Source organism: Tribolium castaneum, chromosome 1 (assembly GCF_031307605.1).
Source record: "Tribolium castaneum strain GA2 chromosome 1, icTriCast1.1, whole genome shotgun sequence".
Lineage (NCBI taxonomy): Eukaryota > Metazoa > Arthropoda > Insecta > Coleoptera > Tenebrionidae > Tribolium > Tribolium castaneum.
This window is the reverse complement of record NC_087394.1, coordinates 30,133,111-30,157,639: the sequence shown is the minus strand read 5'-3', so window position 1 is coordinate 30,157,639 and position 24,529 is coordinate 30,133,111. Positions and strand designations below refer to the sequence as shown.

General features: G+C 34.0%; 2 protein-coding genes across 13 annotated transcripts in view; one reads left to right on the top strand and one right to left on the bottom strand.

Moving 5' to 3' along the window:
* The first annotated feature begins 59 nt into the window (after positions 1–59).
* LOC664179 (uncharacterized) lies at positions 60–7,133 on the top strand. The gene is made up of 3 exons (XM_008192777.3): positions 60–370; positions 1,373–1,576; positions 5,588–7,133. Exons 1-3 carry the CDS (start codon positions 313–315, stop codon positions 5,800–5,802), a joined length of 477 nt encoding a protein of 158 aa, XP_008190999.1. The 5' UTR covers positions 60–312; the 3' UTR covers positions 5,803–7,133.
* A 1,174-nt stretch (positions 7,134–8,307) lies between these two features.
* Positions 8,308–24,529, bottom strand: part of LOC664188 (irregular chiasm C-roughest protein) — a 268,755-nt gene continuing 252,533 nt past the window's right edge. For 10 of the 12 annotated variants that reach the window (XM_064359342.1, XM_008192781.3, XM_008192779.3 and 7 more), the window contains 6 exons: positions 17,478–17,911; positions 17,139–17,418; positions 13,548–14,093; positions 13,376–13,495; positions 10,102–10,364; positions 8,308–10,042 (listed from right to left, as the gene is read on the bottom strand). In XM_064359342.1, the coding sequence (XP_064215412.1) occupies positions 9,482–10,042; positions 10,102–10,364; positions 13,376–13,495; positions 13,548–14,093; positions 17,139–17,418; positions 17,478–17,911 (2,204 nt within the window). In that variant the 3' untranslated portion in view covers positions 8,308–9,481. The remainder of the gene's footprint in view (positions 10,043–10,101; positions 10,365–13,375; positions 13,496–13,547; positions 14,094–17,138; positions 17,419–17,477; positions 17,912–24,529) is intronic. The other 2 variants (XM_008192783.3, XM_008192782.3) reach the window with 2 other exon arrangements.

Genomic DNA, 24,529 nt, shown 5'->3' with positions numbered 1-24,529 from the left:
TTTAAATACAGGTTACATAATTATTCAAACGAGTGCCATTTCCAGTCCCATTTTCTCTTGTTGCAAGACAGTTTTATTTAGTAAAACCATCTGAAAGCGCTCTATTTCGAAAAAGCTGCAAAGTGAATCCAATCGATTCGACGCTTGATGACGTCTTTGCGTAGAGGGGAGAATCAGTGACGTCATGTCGTCTTCCTGCTAGTACAACTAAATGTCGAACAGATAGGGAGACGTCAATACCGCACTTTTCAAATCAGTGCAATTAGTTAATGTGCGTTTTTTGTATGAGTTGGGACAACAAGATCAAAGAAAATGTTTCAAAGTGCCGGAATCATTTGTGCTGCCCTTATACTTGGAATTGTAGTTAAATGTAAGTGTATTGATTGTTCCCGAAAAAATAGCACTATCCCCGATTTCGTGAAAATTTACGATTTTTTTCATTTTTTCGAAAGGACATCAGTTATGTAACTTAGCTCCACCGGCGGCACTTCCGTGCTCGACGGAACAAAATCGATTTAACCTAAAATGAATTCTGTTTTTAGTGTCGGAAAAGGTCGATATTAAGGCCGGGAATAATCAAAATTAATTATGTAGATGGACAGATGACAACACCTCCATTTGGTGCATTGCTTATAAAAAACCAACTCGTGAAAAAAATATTTGATTCATAAAAATTTTATTAATGATAGTCAAACGCAACTTTTTCTATAATTAGATGATGATCTTTCGTGTTTTGTTGCGTCTTTTGACCCAAAATGAACCTAGTAATGGGAAGATAAAAGTTCGACTGAGATTTAAAACACTACTATGTATGCAGACCGTCCAAAATTGTTATTTGAAGAGCTTCCATTCTATCGATCCTCAAAAAATGAGCTTAGTGTTTCTCTTCATAATTGAATTATATGCCTAAATCGTGTCTTCGCTGACAACTAAAGGCACTTAAAATAATGGCATTAAGGCCGCAACCAATCAATAGTTCGCAAAAGGTAATCAACAAAGATGATTACCAAACAGGGCGGAAAATTATTATTAAAACCGAACGAGCTTTGCGTGCTTATTTACAACCAACCGCAAATTTATTTTATTCGACCTTAAACTGATCAGAGCGTGTGGCATCCAACAATAAATAATCGCAGCCTTGACAGAGTATTTTAGTAGCTAATCTCGTGGCTCAATTTCGGGGAAATAGTAAACAGAGTCGCCGGAAAATGACGAATTGGAAGTAGAGCAGTAGAGATACTGCGAGTTCAATACCCCCATCCCGGACTTTCTGGCGACTCTGCTCCCTCATTTCAATCTCTTTGTGTTTGGGCTAGTCTGGCTCATTGGGTTTTCCGGGAGTTTTTACTCCATGAATGTTTTTTTTGTACAGGTAATGCCAGACATGGGATGGATCATGGGCAGTGGGCTAGAGAGAAACCCATAGAGTGTTACGAATGTAATTCGGAGTATGATCCTAGATGCGGCGATCCGTTTGATCCTTACACCATAGGAAAAGTGAATTGTTCAATGAAAAGGCCTTTAGATCACATTTTACAAGAAAAACCAAAGCTTTGTAGGAAAACCGTGCAGAAAGGTAAGCGTCCAGAGCTTTCATTTTGCACTGAAATAAAACTATCGATAGCGCCGTTAAAAGTCAAATATTTTGTTCGAAGGAACAGGAAGGAGAACTTTTATCTTAATTATTTTTTTTTTGTGTTTTATCATTGAATAATAATGAGTAAAAATGGTTAACGATTCAAACCTAAATGATAATAGAAAGATACAATTTTATTCACTTATAAATATTTGTAATTTTAAAGGTGGTGTTCCAATCAATATTTTACCTAATTACTTTCTTGATCAATTTTTGTTCTATTTGTTCAATTCATTTCAATCATAAAAATCTAATGGACTAGTAGGTACGTAATTACTAGTCACAGTTCATTTGTAATTTTATTTACACCATCCCCTCATCCTGTAATTTTTGTCGATTTTTCTGATTAAAGTATCCTAAGGTTTGCAACACTGAATAAACACAAGTGCAATTAGGCATATCTCGCATGTTCTTCAATGTTGCCAACATGATTTTAAAATTACAGGTCACTTTGATCGTAAATTTCTCATAATAAAAAATACCCGGTATAGTTATAAAATTGTGATGCTAGTGAAGATATTTTTTATTTATTCATTGATTTACCACATAGTATAGTAATTATGAACGTCCTTCATAAAATATTTATTGTCTCACTTGAATTATATTTTTTAAAGAAACAGAAAAGAAATGGACAATCGTTGTAATTTGGTGAACTTTATTAATAACATGAAACATTAAAAAACATTATTGCATAAATTTGTACGGTGTCCGTACTCTCTAATGTATAATAGCATTATTTAGAGAAACTATAACTAACTTCAGTCCCTGGGAAGATAAATTTTTTATTTGAGGAATAAAATGCCTTTTCTGGGGGAATAAATAAGTGATTATCTAATCCCTTGTGCCTACAAGTGACACTCATGTCCCTTAAAATAAACATCTAAGTACGAACGAGCATAAGGAATTTTTTCCTATAAATCTAGTTTTAACGCATTTGTTATGTTAATATTATTCAGTCTTAAGCCATGCTAATTTTTAGATAAGTATCGCAGATTAATTCAATTCTGACGTATGAAGATTAAAATGTTTGGCACTTAATTCAGCACGAAATAATTTTTCCCTAAATCAGGGGGGGTACTAACTGAATTAAATTTATCAAATAATGTATGTTTTTTGATGAAATTACATTGCTAAATTACTACTTTCCGTTTTTGTAACGCTTTAGTATTTTTTTGCCCAAAAATGGAGCTGAATATTCACAATTGGATCAAAATTGAAACTATTTATGTTTGCCTATTGGTGCATGTTTCTTCCAGAAATGCAATTATCTGGTGATTTTTTTTTTTAAATAAGTTTAAAAATCGCGGAATTGGTAGTAAAGTTATCTTATTTTTGCGTTTCTCAAGCATTTTTTAAATTAAAATTGTATTTTTTTTAACTGCTGGGACCTGAAATTACACAAATAGGTGAAAAACGCCATAAATAAAATTTTAATTTTTAATTTTACTTGTTTAATGACAGAGCCAGTAATCCTGCTCTCAATTAAAAAAATTATTAGGATCTGTCCCTGCTACAAATAAAAAATTTACTGTCGCAAAACGTACCGATGTAGAAATTATTAATTCCCTCAAATGCCATGGGGACAACAACAATTTGCCTAAATGTCAGTAACCACCAACCACACATTTTCCCCAGTTTGGTAAGTGGCGTGCAAGTGAGACAATCAATAATTTGGGAGCCGCCATTGTAGCACCTACACGTGCCAGTCACGTGCCAGAAACACGTGCTCATTATGTTTGTGTTATACGATCCCTCATTAGTGGTGATTTGAGGCTAACAATGTTGTTAGGTAATTAATTATAATCACCAGATTTTTTTTAATTACTTTCATACGAACGATCCATTCAGTTCCACTTTCAGTTACATACTCACCATTATTACACTTTACAAAAGTTCTTTTGGTATTTTCAATTTGTGGATTGAATCTGTAGCTCAAAATAATCATTGCCTAGAACAATTTTTTTAATTTCTATTCTATTCGTTTCTTGACAAAGAATTGGAACGGTTGTTTCTTGATGGGCCTAGTTTAATTGTCCATTTTTTGATCATGTATTCATGGATATTTTCAGTGAAAATGCATTAGTCAGTGAATTTTTAACTTATTTGAATTCGACAAAAAAATTATTAAAGTTTTCCTAAAGGTAAGGTGAGGGGCATTTCACGCGAAGTAGACAACGAAAAAAAATTGACATCTTGAAATTCGGTTATATATTGTGAAGATATTGACTTCTAAAAATTTGAGGAAATATGAGACACAGAATTTTTGGAAGCTTTTATTCAAAAAACTGAGGCATACCAAAATATTTAAATAGTGCTTTATATAAAAAATTCTCTGTTCTTTTTGATTCTGAAATCAGATCTGGAATTTGTAATTTTTTTCGTGTAGAAAACCGGAAGTGAAGTTTCAAATCCGAATTTTAGTAACTTGGACCATTTTTTTAAATTTATTTTTATTTAAAAAAATTGCTTATAATATCTAGGAGATTATTTATATGAAAATGTTTCTTGTCGGATCCGTGTTTGAAAAATATTCTTGACTATCTAACTTTTTTCTATAAGTTTGAAATTTAACCCAGTCATCAACAGTAATACTATAAACTGAATCCTCCTTTTTTGAAGGTTTGTAAAATGTAATATTTAAAAAGACCAGTTCAAAATTCTGAAAAACTCGAAGAAAGAACATTAATTAACCTATAAGGTTTACTTGCCATTGGGTGAATATTTAGTTTCGATGGTCAAATTTTGACACCTAGAACAAACAAATTGTCCGTTGAACAATTTTAATTAATTGTACGGCATTTTTTAAAAGCTGGATATCAAATATTTTTTGTCTAAAGTATGTTTACTATGTTCTAATTTTATTTTGAAATTCCTTTAGTTTTTTAAATGGCATCCTACTACGACAATTTTTTAGTGCCGTCAAATTTGGAAAATATTCGTAATGAGCTCAATTTTAATAATTTATTAAATAAAAACACTGGTTTAAAAACAATATTATTGGATCACTTTTAAAGCATAATTTTTAACCAAAAATCGAAGTACTATATTGTCATAACGGCGCCTCCACCATATTTCACAACGGCGCCTCCACCATATGTCACAGGGTGGGATTAAAAGTCATGTGGGTGGTTTTGTATAAAAGGTTTATTTACAAGAATGACTAGATTGAATAAAAAAATAACTATTTACATTTGTGAGGCGGTCATATTCCTTATGGGGGCACATGGCACACTTGTTAACACAAAAGTCGAGCCATTTAGGACTCCCCTGGACTCCCTAATTTTCCGCGTTTTTATCATGTCTCGAGCAGCTAAGTTGGCAGTATTGTTTTTTTACACTTATGAACGAGACCTTTTTTCGAAACATAATTTTTGTTACAGAGTATTAGGTCATAATAAACTGATCCGATTTCCGCGTATGTGACAATATACTATCAGGGTGTCATTTAGAAACAAATAAAATTTAGTTTATCTCGAAAATAAAAAGGAATTCTGAAAAATCTATTCTCCAATTGACTCGATAATGTACTAATTATTTTTTCGTAAAGTGAGTAATTTCGGCAAAAACGCTTGGTTCCTACTGTTGGTTGTTTAATTTTAAAGTACTTTTAACTGTGTCTAATCTACGGAGGACTACAACGGAATGAGATAAAAAATTGCAGGATTTTCTGAACCCAAAAAAAAACAGCACGCAGAGAAAAAATAACGGCGCTGCGAGCGTTATACCAATTCACTAGTTATTTGGAAAATAATGCAGAAATGTTGAGCTTTACACTCTTAACAGACTTCACAAAACTGACGACTAAAATTTTCTTTACAAGAAACATGAGGAAAAAAATTATTTAAAATTTAAAATCTGGTTTTTGTCCCGTATTTTTCAAGACGTTCCGAATACGTTTAAAGATGAAAAATTAAATTTCCTTTAAAAGAGTCTAATATAATTTTTTTTCAGTCCAAGGGCACATCCGGGTGATCCGAGGCTGTGGATACATCCCACACGACTGGGACGACAAGCAGTGTCTACTAAGAGCGGGGACCCACGATGTTCACGTTAAATACTGTTCTTGCACACATAGTCTTTGTAATACCGGGAGTTTTCACTCTAGTCCATCGAGAATAATCACTGGTGGAATCCTGTTAGGAGTTGCGCGACTAATCTTGGGATAAACTGGTAATCAAAACTGGCATCAAGTGAAGACACCTTCAGAAAAGTAGTTCGTAAAGGCTAGCGCACAAGACTTTTATTTTCCGGTTTTAAACAGTATCATTTGTATATAAACGTATGGGGTCTAATGGGGTGTAGCAAAATCAAGAGCCTATTTGTGCGAGAGTCTAATTTCCGGTAATTATGGCAAATATATTTTTGATTAGTTTAAGAGAAACCGATATCCTACTACTAAAGCTAAGCTTTGTAGATAAAGAGATGATTTTTGATTACAGTCGAAGCTAAGCTAAGTAATTAGAGGGATGACGTTATCGCCTGCTTGGTGGCAGGTCTTGTCCATTAAACTAGCGTATAGTGTTAACTGTAAACCATATAAACTTTGGGTATAAGACAAATAGAGACTGCCATGACATTTGATCGAATATTTTCACCAAACGGCGATGTGTCTCTACAGGCAACTCACGAAGGCCTAGCTCCAACGATGATAAATAAATCAAATACATATCTAGATATGCAAGGGATATGACCGTTTGGTGAGAAAGCATTTGATAGATAAAGTGAAAATGTGCAATCTGTCGCAACGCTCTGCAAGTTTTCGTTCAATTCACATCAGTGTCGTAAAATCTCTACATGTTTCTTATAAACGGTAATGAATGTGTAATATGCGTGAAACACTGCCAGTTTTGGCCGGAAGTGCCATACTAGTCATGCTTGTCCGCTAGATTAAGTTAAGAAAGTCATCTTATGAAATGTAATTAGGATTGTTATAACTTGTAATGTTATAAATGCACTAGACCTATGACATGTAACTCTCTACAGTGTGTTGGAAATTTTATTTGCAAGATTCACACTAAAACACCGGCTCATTTTTCTACACTTGACACTTGCTGTTGACTAAATAAAATAAATTTCCAATACACCCGGAATTATGCCTTTGAAACCAAAAAGAAATGCTGTTTTCGTCATAAATGTGGCATTTTATTTTACTAAGTACAAAAAAGAGTAATATTGCATTGAAATTATCTATTTATTATAAATGTAAATATAACTATTGTTTTTGAATGGAAAAATATGCATGTTGTGGATAAATATTTTTTCTCCTTAATGATAATAGAAGGGATATTTTAAATAACAAAGATGCTTAAATGTGTTTCTCGTGGAAACTAAATATACTTTGTATATAAGGGTAATAATATACAATAATAATTGGATCTATTTGGGTCATATTTTTTAAAATATTTATTTTTATGTTGAAAAATGCTGTGCACGCTGCTGTTTGTCATTGTACATGTTCTGTAGAATTCAAAATAAACATTGTTTCACCCAACTTTCACTAATGTGCTTTATTACCTTTGACCCGGCGCATTATGCTATGATCCCGATAGATAACGCTGCCTTTTTTTACAGAAACCTGTAATCAATCTTAACTGGCTTTATTACAGGTTTGTGTAAGTATTAGACACTGACTACAGAAACCTGTAATAAAACTTAATTACAGGTTCCTGTAATCGGTGTCTAACTTCAAGAAAAAAATTTCTGTTAAAAATTGTTAAATTTAAAATCGGGATTTGGTACCAGGATCATAGGAACGCGAAAAGGTCTTTGATACTTTTCGCGGGAAATTTAAATTTCCCGCCAAAATTTCGGACACCCTTGACCGTTTCTGTGATCCTGATACAAAGTCTCAATATTTTCAGATCTTGAGAAAATTTCTGTTAAAAATTTTAAAATTCTAAATCAGGATTTCGTACCAGGATCATAGGAACGCGAAGAGGTCTTTGGGACTTTTCGCGGGAATTTTTAATTTCCCGCCAAAATTTCGGACACCCTTGTGCGTTCCTGTGATCCTGATACAAAGTCTCAATATTTTCAGATCTTGAGAAAATTTCTGTTAAAAATTTTGAAATTCTAAATCGGGATTTCGTACCAGGATCATAGGAACGCGAAGAGGTCTTTGGTACTTTTCGCGGGAATTTTAAATTTCCCGCCAAAATTTCGAACACCCTTGTGCATTCCTGTGATCCTGATACAAAGTCTCAATATTTTTAGATCTTGAGAAAATTTCTGTTAAAAATTTTGAAATTCTAAATCGGGATTTCGTACCAGGATCATAGGAACGCGAAGAGGTCTTTAGGACTTTTGGCGGGAAATTTAAATTTCCCGCGTAAATTTCGGTCACCCTTGTACAAACTCCAATATTTTCAGATTTTAAGAGAAAATTTCTCTTAAAAATTTTAATCGGGATTTCGTATCAGGATCATAGGAACGCGAAGAGGTCTTTCGGACTTTTGGCGGGAATTTTAAATTTACTCTTCGCGTTCATGTGATCCTAATACCAAATCTCCAATTTTTAAGTGAACAAATTTTCGATAAAATTTTCCCACTTGAAATCCAGAACAGAACACTTCTTCGCGTTCCTGTGATCCTGATACTAAATCGAATCAAAATTCACCTCTTTCAAATATGTAGCAGTGCAGGGGCTGCAAGTCGGGTAAATAAATTCTTCATAAGTAGGCATATTTATTTTACAATCACAAAGTTTTATAAATATTGCTGTTCGTTAAGATTTAAAAAAATTTATACACAGTAGTAACAGTGTTTTCTAGCATAGAAAACGTCGTAAAATTCTATATGTACAAGTTGAGCTAAATCTATCATCCTTTATAACATATCACTCATTCGTTCTACAAACTGATAAAACGTCATTTACACAAAACATGCAAATTAGACTGGAAGATAACGTAACTGATATGTAATCAAATTTGATAGGTATTAAAAATGTACAGCAAAATATACAAATATACAAGTAAATACAAAATAAAAAATGAGCAAATAGTAAAGCAACGAATTGCATACATTTAAGTACAAGGAGTAAATGAATTGCACCAAGGACAAAATGCAAGTACGATACGGTATAAAAATCAGTGGATGCGTCGTTGGACTCACTTAAAAATATACACATTTGTTATAGTAATATACAAAAAATATCTTTGGTATATTTATCTAAAATTTCCATTCATAACAAATTTATTTCTTTCAATAGTTCATAACAGTGTGCCATAAAAAGCCGAGCTACTCACAATTTAGCGAAACCATGAAAAAAATAAATTCTCCTAAGACGTAACAAAATCTGGAATGAAATAAAACGAACACAGACATGTTTTACATATTATCTGGAAGCGCATAGATGATTAATATTTCTCGTCACAACGGCAGGTTAATCTCCCTCTAGACAACGAAATTTTCAAGTAGTATGACACTGAATCGTAGAAATTTTGAAAGATTTTAAGAATTGACATGTTAAAAACGCGTCTGCTGACCTTGATATGTACACTAGTCTAAGGTAATATGAAAACCTGTCTCCATATTCAAATACAAGTAATAAAAAATAGTCAATTTCGCGTATTGCACGTAAAAATTGCATCATTCAATTCGTCCGATTGCTAATGATATCAATATGATATGTTCCGTTCTGAGACGTCACTTGTATTCAAACTGAGGCTGAGTAACAGGCTAGCAGTACTGTACGCTCTGATTAAGTTTTAATCAATAATTCGGTCAATTAATTTAATTGTCTAGACATGTACACGAATTTCGGCGTAAAATCCTACCAAAACAAGTAGTGAAAAATTTCGATTGATACAGGCTTCAGTCTTCTCTTTTGCGTTAAGTCCCAGCGCACTATACGTGCGTGGCCATAGTACCTCTCTTGATCGTTGCCATGTTCGAATTGGGAACTATGTATTGACTCGTGGGGGAGTTCGGAAGCCGCGTCACCTGGGGCACCGACCCGTTGGCACCGTTCGCCACCACCGTGTTCGCCACGTTCGCACTGGCAGTCATCATAGCACTAGAACTAGCTATCCGGGAGCTGTCCCGCGAGTAGGGGGGCGGCGCGGGCGTGGCCGCCGGGTTGGCGGTGTTGGGGGTGGGCAGCCCCACGTTGGGGTTGCGCAGGTAGGGGTTGCCGTAGGTGGCGCTGAAGCGCGGGTCGATGGGCCCCAGCCCCGGCAGCCCCCCGTTGGGCACGCCCTGCGCCAGGTGCAGGTCGGAGAGGTCGTTCAACGGCAGGTTCTGCCCGGACACCTGGTGCGCCTGCAGCGAGTTGAGCTGCAGGCGCGTGGACTGCAGGCTCTCGCGCCCGGGGTCCAGCGAGGACGAGATGGGGGGCTGCATCATCGGGGGGTTGTAGTCCCGCGAGTAGTCCACGTATGGCACGTAGCCGTTGTTGTTCTGGCCGTCCTGCAAAAATTAAATTGTGAACATTTTGGGCAAAGTTCGGGCATGGGGGTTGTTATTACTTTAGGCGGGAAGCTTGGTTCGGTGTAATCGGCGGAGTAGCGGTAGATTTCTTGCCCTGAAACATTGACGGGGCCAGCTAAAGGGACACCGATTCGCGTTATAACAGACTCACTTCCTGTTTCGGACTCCGCCCCGGGAATATAATCCATGTCACAGTGCACATTGCTGTTTGAAGAGCCCGTCCTCAGATCCAGTTTCAAGTCGGAGATATTGGAACTTCTGTCAGATTCTTTGCATTGTTTTTCTATTGTATTGGCATCAGCTGGAAACATGCAGATCAGTTACCTTCACGATCTGATTTTAAAGAACTATAATATGACAACAGTAAATGCGTTCAAAACATTGGGAGGCGAATCTAGTCTCTTATAATTTTGCCTTTGAAACCTACGTCTTGCTCATTGATCTGGACTGGTTTTGTTTAGTAATCTTCTATATTATTTCTCCTTTCGTTAAATTGGATTAGTTTTTTTTTGTATGTTTCTTTCTGTGTTATTTCGCCTTTTGTTAAAAGAAACTTTCTCCATTATCGACTGCTGGAGACTCCAGATTTTTTTCCTCTCAAGTACAAGTAAAAATTGCAATCATTACCGATACAATTCTGCCAATCCTACTGACTGTGCCAATTACATAAATGTGCTAAATATAAGATTTTATTTAAAAATGTTAATTGGTACAACTGACGGCAAAATTACAATAGATAATAACACAGAAGAAAATCCAATCTGATTCCGAAATTTTCAAAATAATTTTAGCATGTAAAGTTTCTTTCAAAATACACGATTTGGTTTATATTTAATGCATATTGCAACAAAAGAATTTGTTTCTTGTAGATGTAGGAAAGGATAATCATTTAAATTGAAGTAATACATTGGGTTCTAAAATTTAAATACAGGGTCGCTAAAAAGTATGGATACAGTGAAATATTATAAAGACTTCACCAAAACATATTGAAATTTGGCGTATGTCAAAAAGAGTACATAAATTTTATCGTATCAAATGTATATTAAATTTCTATCTCCATTTGTTCTGATAATTCGGATAAAAGGCTAACTTGATTTTTTTTTTAAATAGCAACAAGGTTCAAATTTAATATTTTTGAGAACAGCATTTTTTGGATTTTCATGGAATAACACACGCATAGCTTAATTTAAGTTTTGTAAAATGTAAAATTTTGTTAGTATTGAAAATGTTGTCTTTATCTATCGTTAACTCTTTACTGTTTAAAACACTGACCAAAAAATAAGCAAAAGTTAAAAAAATTGTTAAAATAACACTTTTAACTGAAAAAAACCAGTTTTAATTAAAAAAAATTAAACACGAAATACTTGATTTTTATACTACAAAAGATGATCAACATGAGAATTTTTTTCGCTCAGTTTCACTTAAATGTACCATTATTAAATTAATTATTGCATCTAAGTTTAATTTTTGGCTAATATACGAGTGACAGATATCGTTAATAACAGTATTTTCAAAGTTAATTTGATTTTACTATTGTAGAAATTTTTTTAACTTTAATTTAATTTTTTTACCTTTTAATAAAAGTATCATTGATTCAGGAAAAAATGCTCTTCAAAAAATGATTAAATTTGACCCTTCGTGTCATTAAAAAAAATCAAGTTAGCCTCGTATTTTCCAAATAAATGACGATAGAAATTTCAAAAAGCTCTCAAATGATAGAATTTAAACACTTTTAACTGTTTACCAAATTTTAAGATTCTCTGTTAAATCGTTCTGAAAATATTTAACTATATCCATACTTTTTAGCGACTCTGTACACATTGTCTTGTAGGCGACAACGTAAAATACTATTATTGACAGCTGATATATTGCAACTGTTGAATAATTTTTCAAGAGTATTTCTATAACTTCTGGTAGTTTAGAAAATTGAAATCGGTAATTAAATTCAATAGTTATATCACTTTTTTATCTTCGAAAAATTTGCTGTCCCGTCCGTCATTGCAAACATATGTTGCTCTTATTTCTTACGCCGTGAAGTCGTGAAATACGACCGATAGTTTATATTTTTTTTTGTTTTTTATTCCCTATCTGAAGGTGTAATACTTTATTTAATAAAAACACACATTTTCTCCCAGAGTTGTTTATTTTATATTTTTGGAAAACTAGTTTCGGATAATTTCTTTCTTCAGTTCCATCGTCAAATGTTTTTAAACAAGACTTTTTACATTAAAATTATTAAAAAATTATTACAACTATTGGCAACAGACAGTAGTGACATCATAAAAAGTATTAAAAAAGTGCCGCATATTTTTCAAAACGTTGAGACTATGGTTGAAGATTACAACAAAAGTATACGAAAGAAAATTGCAAAAAAATTTTCTTTAAAAAAGCCCGTATATCTACCACCAAACGTTTAAGTTTAAATTGTCTTAAAGTAAGTATTCCCCCAACATTCAACCACCGACAAAAATAAAAGAAATCCGTGACTTGTGCATCTTTGAACAACATAAACCGTTAAAACTGTTTGTCGTGAGAATTTTAGAATTTTATTTTATTTAAAAATTGTAACAATTTAATGGTCAACATTCCTGCTAAGTAATTAGGAAATTAATTGGATTCAAATTAATTTAAAACAGTCTCACGCTCAAAGCGGCCTTCTTTTCACTCTAACGCATTAAAAAAATAGTTATTTTGCAAAAAAGTCATATTTCACAATATTCTACATAAATATCTGTTTACAATACAAACTGGCCTTTATTATCGTCACATTTTGGTCACAATAAGTGCAAATTTCTGTTCTTCAGCGTACATAATTTTTTTCGGTGGCACTGAAGGTTTTTCACATAATTTTTAAAACCAGTTTGGGCAAGCTTGGAATAATTCAGTTTTCCCAAAATAATATGAAGTTCGGACATCCTTCTGAATATTTAATTTGAACTTATTGACGTAAAATGTTACTATCAAGCTCAAGCCCCACTAATAAGGGTCTACATACGCCACTGCATGCAAGGCACTGTTATTACCCCAATCCTCGAATAAGGTGCTGAATTTTTAAACTTAATACCATTTTATTACTTGCGACACTCGTTAAATAAAAGAAAGCCACAAATTATTGAATCGATAAGTAATCATAAATAGATGGCACGTCCATTTAAGTGATTTCTTTAAATGTTTCCATCAGGGGAAACCAAAATCAATCAAAAATTAATATCTAATAAAATAAAAACCAAAGTTTAAGTTCAAAGTAGTTTTTCAAATAAAATTTTCGCATTTTGTTACTGTTATCATCGGGGATTGTATTATTGCACTCACTTTCTGGTGGCGGCTTCTTCTTGCTCTGTTTCTGGCACAGGAAAACGACCAAAATCACAATAAAGACGAGTATAACCAGCGCAGCGACGCCGAAAATGATGATGATTGACGGGACGTTTTCTGAAATAGAAACTCCGGTTAGATGGGGGAAAAACCCGATCGGAAACCTTACTTTGTTGCATCAGATTAATTTCAACGACGTCGCTTCCGTACGGATTCGTGACGCTGCAATTATACATGCCAAAATGTTTCTCCTGAGATTCCCTTATTACCAATGTAGATTTGATGCCCTCAGGAGAGGGATCTTCCAATATCGTATAATCTTGGTCGTGAATGTCGATCTCTCGTCCGTTAAATGTCCAGACGATTCGCTCTGGCAGCGGTATGGAAAATATCGTGCACTCGACGCGAACATTATCGCCCTCGATGCCGAACTGAGTGCGGTGGCTAACTATAGACGGAGGGCCTTTGAGGTAAATTGTTGCATCCGCACCGATTTCAGGAAATCCGGGAACGTGGGCTTTGCAAAAATATCTTCCCGCCGTCTCTTGATCGACGCGCAACGTTAAATTGGGGCTGTTGTGGATGATTCGTTTGTGCTTTTCGTCGAACCACGATATCTCCGGAAGGGGATTACCGTCCACGTCGCAGGTCAGAGTTACGCTTGTGCCCAGGTCGGCCTGCACTGAACGCGGCTTTGTGCGAAACTGGGGACCGTCTGAAATTTTAAACACACGCTGCAGTGTCGCTCAAGGATGCCTAACTAACTTTAGCTAGCTTGGAGGATAATTAAGTCATCTTGAGTAAATAATAATAATAATAATAGGTTTCTTGAATCTATTTAATTTCTTTAGAAATCGTAGTAAAGCCATTTGTTTGATTGATCCCAAAATAATTGACATTATTTTTGATAAAACTTTGTTATTAACATTTTAAAAGATACAAATTGGGATAGAAATTAGTGGCAAATTTGGCGAAAAGTCAAACAAATTTGTCAAAAAATGTTTCCATTTTTCGTCGACTAAGTGCGTTTAGAAATGGTCTAGACTGGCAGTCGTCGTCAATTCACTATTTCTCTTGATATGAATTCTAAATTTTTAAAGAGATTTCTTTGTAAGAACAAGAATCTTACATATAAACTCTTCGTTGTAAACATTTTCCCCTTAACTTTACGAAATGGTAATATCGATGAAAGAGAGAGAAATTGAACCTTTTCTGCCAAGTTTTACGTTTATTATTACAAGCATTTGAAAAAATGGATTCTTTAAATAATGTTATGTACAAAATCTATGAGACTTTGGGAAATTGTGTATGCATTTACAAAATACGTAAGTAATTGAACCCAAAATTAGGTCTAATTTTTGTCGTTGCTTGGCCGCCTTTAGATTCTGTTTAAAATTATAAAGTTATTGGAATTCACGATTTTGTTACGTTTTTCACACGAGAAGACCTTCAATATCATTTTTTGGGAAATTTAAAAATACGCCGGAAAATATGAAGGGTTCCTGATGACCAATTTTTAGGACGAGATGTTTAACTAAAAATTGTGACTGAAGGAAAAGCATTTTTAGCATTGAAGTATGTTTTAAGTTATGTATTTAATATTAAAATAAATATCGAAACATTTCAGAAATGTGAACATTAATATTTGTAGGTATTCAATTATTTTCTTTTTTAAATATATACATAGTAATCTTAAAAATCTTGAAATTATTTTCGACATAAACCTCTGACATAATTTTAATTAAAAAGGATAGAAATATATACCATATATCCACATAATACAAAATTGACTCGGTTTGACGTTCAGTGTCCCAGAAGAAAGAGAAAAGCAGTTAATTTTCATTATTATTTTATTTTATTTTATTTTATTAATTCTCCGAAACTAAGAGGTTTAGAGAAAAACCAGTGACACATTCTCGGGTCCGTTTTTTGAGAAAATAATCTTGGTTAAAACCGCATCTCGCTATCGTCTTTTGTTTTCGACTTATAAACAAAAGTTGACATTTTAGCAAAATCTTCAAAAATTCATATCTTCCATATTATAAAAGATACACATTTGAAACAAAGACATTATAAAGACACTTTTTTATGGAGAATTTAGTAATGTTATCAGCAATTTTTTTGAACCTTTCGTTTAAGTGTAATAACTAATAACATAAAGTTGTAGTTTTTTAAATAGGAATCATAGTTGGCTATGACATTTTCGAAAAGCTTATTGTTTTCTGAACTGAAACAATATAAATACAGTTTGATGTTTGTATATACTTTTGATAAAAAATATATTGAAAATATTTTAAAGTAGTTGGCCATGGAAAAATTATTTCACATAAAAGGTGTGAATAAACTAGAAATTTTTGAACGGTTATTAAAAGAAAAAATGTGCAATTATCAAAAAAAAGGTGTTAAATTTATTTTCAATTAAAGAAATATACGATTTTAATTACATAAAAAATGTGCAGAAAATTGAAAATGATGCGTCACTAACTATTTGATGACACTTTTTTATGATTAAGTGCAATGGAGGTGATAATGGTAAAGGTTGATAATGTTAAGTATTTTTTACCGCAGATGGGATTTGATTTTGGTGTTTGGATTGATATTTTTTTGTAAAATAAAATTTTATTTACAAGCAATCATACAATTAATAATTTTTTTCTTTTTTTACAACCTTTCATGTTTAATTAGAAAATAGAATGACAACTGACCTAATAATTATTTATTAAGCTGTTTTTGAACTACTTAGTGTTTAAAAAAATCATTAAATTATAAATACTTGTTGAGTAATACATTTTTCATATTTGGATTAAAAATCCAAAATTTTTTCATGGCCTACTATAAAAAAGCAAAATGTTTTGTTTTTTTATTAATTTAAAACTAATGTATATTACACAAATAGACAAATGAAATCAGAAAAAAAAATTAGAGGAGCGTTATTGAGTCAATCTGCAATTAAATGTGTGATTAACTGATCATGTGACCAAATTGAACAAATATGATTGGTCCATTCGCGTTGTTAACTTTTAATAACGAATTAAATTTTAACAAAACTCTCTATAAATAGTATTAAATTGTTTTGTAAAAAATCGTCGTCGATTTCCAGTTTTACTGTTTATGTAAAAAATCATTTCTTCCAAAATAACAGTATGTATACTTTCAAACCGTACTACTGTTCAATCTACAAATCAAATTAAACACAGAGTAAAAGAAAATTTGCACACAGAGCAAAATCCGTTTGTTTTTATAAAACTTTTATTTGTTTTTTCCTTTGTCATTCTCATACTTACTTTTGATTAATTGAGTCATACACAGAAATACTTATTTCAATTAGTTTTTTTTATTCTCAACAAATTGTACAATCTCCAAAAAACATTTTTGTACTTTTGAATAACAATCAATACCTCTAAAAGACGAGAGTTTAATTTTAAGATAAAATGCCCTGTTTTAATAAAGTAATAAATTTCTTATAATGATTGTAACTACAATAGTAATTTGGTAAGAAATTGTTTTGTTATTAGATAACTGGAACCGAGTTCAAAGACAAAGCAAACAATTTGCAGTAAAATGAACAAAATAAAAAAAACAAGTCTTCACAACCTTTTACATATTTAAATTTGGGGAAAAAATAGCATCAGTTGAAATAGCAAATCAAGTGTTTTAAGAGTTTTTGGCTTTTGTTGTTACCATTTTTAAAGCATGTTATTCACGAGTGAAGTGGGATTTATTAAAGCGTGCATAAACATGTTGTATATTTAATACATACAACTAATATCCAGCGTTTCGCTCTCCTCGCTTTTGCCAACTGCATTGTGCACTTCGCATTTGACAATAGCGTCGTGATATTTCCTGGTCGCGTTGTGAATAACCATCTCGGTGGTGTATCCCCCAATTAACGGTTCATCGTTCAAGAACCACCTGTAGGTGACGTCTGCAGGGTTAGCATCCGCATGACACCCCAGTCTGACCTCCGCCCCCTCAGGAATCCTTCCGCTCTGCGTGGCTCCCGCCAGGATAGAGACCGTGACTTTCGGCGCATATTTTACCTAGAGAGAATTTATTAAATTTGCGCTCCCTCGACGGCTCCGTTTAATTATATACTGACCTCCAGCTTGAGTTTGGCGGACCGGTGCGTCCGCTCGGCCGTGTTCTGGGCCTGGCAGGTGAAGGTGGTGTTGTGGTGGTCCTTTCTGGGCGTCAGTTTGAGTATTGACTTGGCCGTGAATCTCCTGCCGTCTGATAGCTCCTCGACGATATATTCAATTCCGTCTGTTAGGACGTTTCCCAGGCCATCAATCCAGGTTATTTCCGCCGCCGGCTTCCCGCCGTGACTTATGCACTCCAGTTCTATTTCCCTGTCTTCCGTCGTGACCAGGTAATCCCCTTGCACGATCTTGGGCGGATCGGGGGGCACGAGCACAGTCACCGTCGCGTAATGGCTGCGAATTCCCGGCTGGCCCTGGGGACCGGGAGACACTTGGCATTGGTATTTGGCGTCGTCGTCCAACGTCACTGGGTAGATGTCCAGGGAATAGTCGCCTGGAACAAAATCAAAAGCTATTTCAGACAATTGCAACGTGGAAGATGGAGCAACGCGAATTGAATAAGCGCATTTAACCAAGAGGATGACTGCAACTGATAGAAAGCTCATTACACTATCAGTTAAGAATTGTGCAATAAATACCCATTCCCAGTTCCAAAACTTATCAAATTCTTAAAATTGCATTTAAAACATACAACCTTTTTCAAAAACCTGCTCTGTTTTTATTGCAAGTGTTCGATAGAAAATCCATTTCTCATTTTTTGTCATAGCCCAATCAAATTAGACAAAAATAAGGCGTTCGGTGGAAAAAATTCCTACAGAGTTGGAATTTTTTTAAAAGCTTCCTTTACACTTGGGTAGACATATATCAAAAGTCCCTGAAGGTGTGGGAAGAGCTCGAGAAAGGGAAGGGAGCTAAAGCTGTCTTTTTTTTTGGTTTTTTGCTTATATCTTGGAAACTGTTACTCCTATCAATTATTATCATTTTACCAAAATTAAAGCTGATAAAATTTCCTACACAATGGTCCTAGCCTTATTGTTGTAGGACTAACTATAAGCAAGCTACTAGCTCTTGAAGTTTGGTGCCTACCTGACACTGTATAACTAAACATAAGTATATCATAAGTATTTATATGGAAATAGTGTGTGTAAAGCGTCTCCCAACTAAGCTAAGAGTGCAAAATAAAGGAGAAAAATACTTTCTTCCCTTGGGCTCTCCAGTTGAAGACCACAATTCAGAACCCAGACGATATGATAGAATGAACTGTTGGACTCAATGCATTCAGTTTATTATAAGATTTATTCAAAACATCTATATTACATCATCTATTTATTAATATTTTACTGAACAAGACTGTAATTCAGTTTTCAATGTTTGAGACAAAGACGAAAATGCAGCATTTAAAGACGACGCTGAAGACTTCTGTGACCCCCATGTCTCCCCCTTTTTCCTTTAATGAAGTGTTGACTCAATAAATTCAGTTTGTTGTCAGTTTTTCAAATCATAAGACATTTTCTTTTAAAGCACATTTATAAAAAAATCTTTAGTCTTTATAGACAATGTAAAGAAAAAAATAATTATAATAAATTCAGTAGCTTAAATTTTACTTTTGAGCGGAATAACTAGAATAATACCTACTTGTTTTATTACGTGATAAATTTCTGAGTTCCTTTTTTACTATCTCGGAATAACAAAACCACTGCTTTTGGCAGAGGGTCAAAGGATGTGCATGCATTTAAAAAAATGTACTAGATAACAAAAAATCATGATTCAAACTTGTCTGGTCAAAGTAATATGTTTTCTTAGATTTTTTCAACTAAAGGAATATGCTGGTAAAAGGTTTTGGAAATGAGCCACGCAAACTTTTTGGAATTATTCAAGACGAACGATTCCTTTATTAGTGATGTGGTAATTGGGAAAGTAATTTAAGTAAAAACATTTCCAATAAACCCTTTTCATGACTGCTGCAAAAACTTTAATTACTGTCTTGAATTACCACTTCAATTTTATTTAGTTGCAACAGGTCTTCAAATTCAAGGGCGCCTTTAACGTCGGTTCCAGACCCCAGGTCCAATGGACCTGGTCATGTATAAAAAAATGATCCGTAAAAAAGAAAAAATTGCTTAATCTTGGATTTAAACCAAGATTAAAGAAGATTAAAGAGTTGTTATTTTTTGCATTTCGACATAAGAGTCAAAATGCTTACGATAAGCCCCTACTTAATAATCAACAAAGAATAATTGCATTTACCTGAAGGGGATTGTAAAAATTCTTTATATGGTCTTCATGTTAATGTCTTCAAATAACCAAAAACAATTCCACTATCAAGAGCAAATATTTACTAAAACACAAACTAAAAACAATTTAAAACTGGCGTTGAATAAAAACAATCCCAAATTATTTAAATGACGTTAACTCACATTAAAAAATGTGAGAAATACCAAATTAGCGAAGAATTACAAGCGCGAATATACTACCAACTTGACATTTCGCACTAAACGAGTATAGGAGTACGAATGACAAAGAAAGACTAATTAAATGAGTGAAGTGCGTGAAGTTAATGAATTAACGTAAAGCACGTAAGGATTGTTGTAAAATTTGTAAGCATTCTGATTGGGCCGGGTGAGGTCGGCCATTATAATTAGGAAAACCAACCAATCACGTTAGACTTTTTGATTCATTCAAGATTATATTACTAGATACGATTGGCCACTTTGAATTTATGCATTCATTCATAATTTATTGAATTAAAATTCGCAAACTCGTTTTAAATGCGTCCAATTTGTGGTGACAATTATCAAACTATAAAGTAATTAACGAAAACATTTTGTATTAATAAAAAGTCGGTTTTTAATTAAACGGAAATTACGCAAGTCAAAATTTTTGCAAGAAAATTGGCTGCAGATAATTTCCGGTGCCACAGGTACTGATTTTTTGTTATTTTGTTACATCATTGCACTGAAATTCAAGATTTAGGTGCCTCGGTTCGAGTCAACTGCTACGAACATTAAGGTTTTTAAGTCGTTTTGTAAAACAACAATGGTATATGACCATTCTATAATAAACTGTTGTTCTGTCTCATAATAAATAAATACGAGTAGGTACAGGGATTGTTATCATTATGTAACAATAAAAAAAAAATTATACCACTGTAATTTACTACTACTGATCTCCTTTTCACGTTTGTGATATAATACAGCCGATGAGGCGGTTTTTAATTCAGTTTTAATTTGTTCTTCGTTCAGATTCTATAATAATTTGCAAAATACTTAGGGACATTAGGTGCTCCATCCTGTCATTTCTCACAATGTTTTTTTTTCAGTATGAAATAATGAGCCTTTTGGATCAAAACTTCAAGAAATACAAAATCTTCTATTACATAGAAATCAAAGTTTTATGACTTATTCCACTCAACAAGTGTTCCGCTGTGTTTAAAAAAATAAAAAGTTAAATATAGGTCAAACACGACAACTCTAGAAAGAGTGGAGTTGGAGAAGAGGACTCCTTGTCACTTCTTTAGACATAATTTGTTGAATCATTGAGAAGGAAAAGTTGGAAAGTTTATTGATGACAATGATGTCTATTTTAGTCAAAAACATTAGCCTACCTGGAAGTAAAATAACACAGATACAAAGTGGTCTAGGAGTAATTATGAGCTTGAATTATTTTTTGAAGCAACCAACATTACAGTTCATAGAGAACGTGGATAGTAAAATACGTATTTGGCAACAATTTGTTAAATTTCTTTATTTTTTGCTTTTTAGAATGCATGAAATATTACATATTTGCTTCAGGAACAACACAAGATTTATTTTTAAACTAATTTTGGTGGATGCGCCGGGATACTCTAAAAATCGGAGGAGTAGAAAGTATGAAAGCAAGCATTTTTTGTTTTTGTCTGTAAATACAGTGGAGTCCAGTTATAACGAACCGGATATAACAGACTAGATTTGACTTCAGATTAAACTATACTCGTAATAAGAACATCTGAAGCGGAGCTGTTTCAACAAGCGCGTGAACGCATAATTTAAAAATGAACTTTAATGAAAGTAATTAAAAAATCGGTTTATTCACAACTGGGTGTTGTTCCCAAGTTGAATAAATCCCTCACAGGTTAATTTGTACTCATTTTAAATATTTGTAACTGAGTTTAAACCAATTAAAAACTCGACTGATTTACTTTTATCGTAAATATCGTAACTTTCTGAGGGCCTTAGCTACAATATATATAAAAGTTTTAACTTTTAATGAAAAGCTACTATCTTCGGTTATTTTATCCAATCATGTTACTGTGCTAAAAACTCTTAAAGAACGGGGGTCAGTGCTAGGGTTCCTAAATATTGGGAAAAATAAACTTATAGTCAAGGGTAATTTCCTTTCGCGTCAGTGTTACTCTGCTGGAATTTTGTTAAATTGGTATTAAAAGAGTGCGAAAGCGGTGATAAACGCGATTTTGTTTATGGCCATCCTGACAATGCGACGTGTGGCGTCTAAAGTAAACATGGCGGCGTGAGTATCTCAATAAAAACGGTCCAAGTGATTGGCGCACCTACAACACGTAACGAGTTCATAAAAGGAGAGGCTTTATTACGGTCCTGCGAAAACGTTTTGTTCTACTGGGAATTCTAAAGGTTAATGCTTACCTACGTTTTAAGGGAAAGGTCTACAATTTTCTACAAATTGCTAAAAAGACACTGATATTAACTCTTTCCACTTCTTTTATGAGATACTGTTTTTTTACGGCCTCACGGATATTATGTTTTATCATTATTGGCCGGCGACACTAACACATTTTTATCCTCCTTGTAGAGAATCGTCGACCATAAAGGCCCCCGGTTGACCCATCAGGTCCAAATGGTGTTTATTAAAATTCCCTGTTTAGCCCAGATTGCGCACGGCACTTACCCAAATAGACGATCGTCTCCTTTATTGGACAAATTTTGAGAAGTGAACTCTAATTTAGATGGAAATTTTTACACAACGGAAATAATCCGCTTTACCGGACTCAATTTTTACTTACTGTTTAATTTATATTCAGGAGCCGAAGCTAATTACTCGCACATAAATAAAGAGAGGAGTTTTATTCCATTACTTTATTATTGTGTAATTACAACGCACTGCCCGCATAATAAAATTCATTTCTAATGTGGATAATCTTAATATGGGCTTGCAGATCTTTCAAGTGCCGCCTGCAAGTTTGCGGTAAGTTTCCAACTTTCGTGTTTCATGCACCAGGTGGCGTCCGGCCGACAAGGTATGTTCGCGTTAGCGTTTCGGTTTGTTCTCGATGTTTTCCCGGAAAGGCGTTCCACGGCGACGATATTTTAAAGTCCCAACTTCGGATACATATATCAGGGCGCCGGTGGGAAAAGGAGGCGACTATCGCGTCCCTCCGGAGGTATTACTCCAGTGTCCGGATCATACATACAGCGAATAACACGCCGGAGCCCTGCCTCAGCGCAACCTTTGACATAGCAAGTCTGGAGTGTATTTAAGAGGCTGTCGGGCGCAGATAACGGACCTTGCGGCCAATTATGTCGTAAAAATAATGCCGAATGATTAGTGTTGTTCCAATTTGCGCCGGATATAGGGCTCCATCTGCGGAGTTATGGAGGTTTGATCGCGCTATCTCAAAAGTAACTATATTAAGAAGACCTTAGCAAGTTTAATGGGAAAATTTTATTACGGCTTAAGTACACGCGAAGAATGTCGTTCATCGGTGTAAGTGCTCGAATAAGTTTAATGGCGGAACTAAAGCACGTCACAACTTTAATATCGTATGGGTCAAATTATGGTAACCGGAGAATTTTATCGAGCTAGAATTGGGGTCGCGTCACAGATAAGGCGCCTTATTAAAAATTGCCATAAAATGTATTACGACCTCTGTATGTAGAAAATCCTCCGACGGGCACAACTTTGCTCGGTAAATAACCATCGTAATTGATGGCAGAATCTGCTGGAGACTACAGCTCGAAATTTGAAACTGTAACTCCCAACTTCGGTCTCCAGAGGAATGATATTTTATCTATTGCGCCGAGTCGTACCACTATATAAAATTTCAAGAGGAATTAAACTGTCCACGTAACTCGAAATTCTGCATGAGTTCGTTAATCAACTTCGAAAATGTGACACAAACGAGTTTAATCAAAAGTGGTAAAAGTAATCCTCACCACTTTGAATTATTCGATGCACCTTCCTATATTATTTTAACTTCACCGAAATACATGGTGTTCCACATAACTTAGCGAAGCAACCAAGTATACAAAAGGCACAAAACACTAAACACAAAAACAAAATACACAAATTTGGTGATTTTTGGAGAAATTATGTCCATTTTTGGTTAAAAACGTGCTAAAAGTCACAAAAAATGTACAAACAATTTTAAAATTGTGGAATCAACTTATACGCCCGGTATCTTTTAATGAAAAATTATAGAATTAAATTGAAAAAAAGTGGAAGAAAATGTTTTCTCGAACTAATTCGCCGACTTTTGAACTGAATGTATTTGCGTTTTAAGTGAATTATTGCAATTATATAGTTTGTAATGTTGATTTATTTAAAAAGTTTGTGTTAAAATATCTGCAAAACACGGTCAGTACCTGGGGCCCGGTGGCCCAGTGGTATAAGCGCCACTTACGACGGGGGAGGTCGGGTGTTCGAACCCGGATCAGGGCAACAATTTTTCTATGAAAAAAAGTTTAGAAAAGGTAAGTGAAACGACACGTAAACGTAAATAAGAGATTGAGAGAACACATAGACGTATAAACGTAAAGCGGAGCATAAAACTAACAGAAATAAGAAAATAATGCGGCAAAAGGTAAAAGTACGTAAAGATGCCAAATTGGAAACGTAAGAGCACATCCTAATAAAGGGAAAATACCTTTTGTTTTGACAGAAAAAGAGATGAACGCAAAGGTGAAACATAACTTCAAACTTTAGCGTTGAATTCTTAGATAACTTACTTCTTAAATGATAAAAAAATAAACGAAAATATTAAATTTATCTCTAAAAATTATTAGATAACTGAATTTGTTTAGTAAAGTCTCAAAAAACATTGTTAATAAAAATCATGGCCACTGCGAATCCAGTAGGATTTGCGCACGTCCACTATTTT

Bases quoted from the DNA above. Each gene is read 5' to 3' on its own strand.
- LOC664179 (XM_008192777.3), top strand. From the start codon at position 313: ATGTTTCAAAGTGCCGGAATCATTTGTGCTGCCCTTATACTTGGAATT. The intron at 371-1,372 runs GTAAGTGTATTG...TTTTTTGTACAG, and splicing joins ACTTGGAATTGTAGTTAAAT to GTAATGCCAGACATGGGATG. The intron at 1,577-5,587 runs GTAAGCGTCCAG...ATTTTTTTTCAG, and splicing joins TAGGAAAACCGTGCAGAAAG to TCCAAGGGCACATCCGGGTG.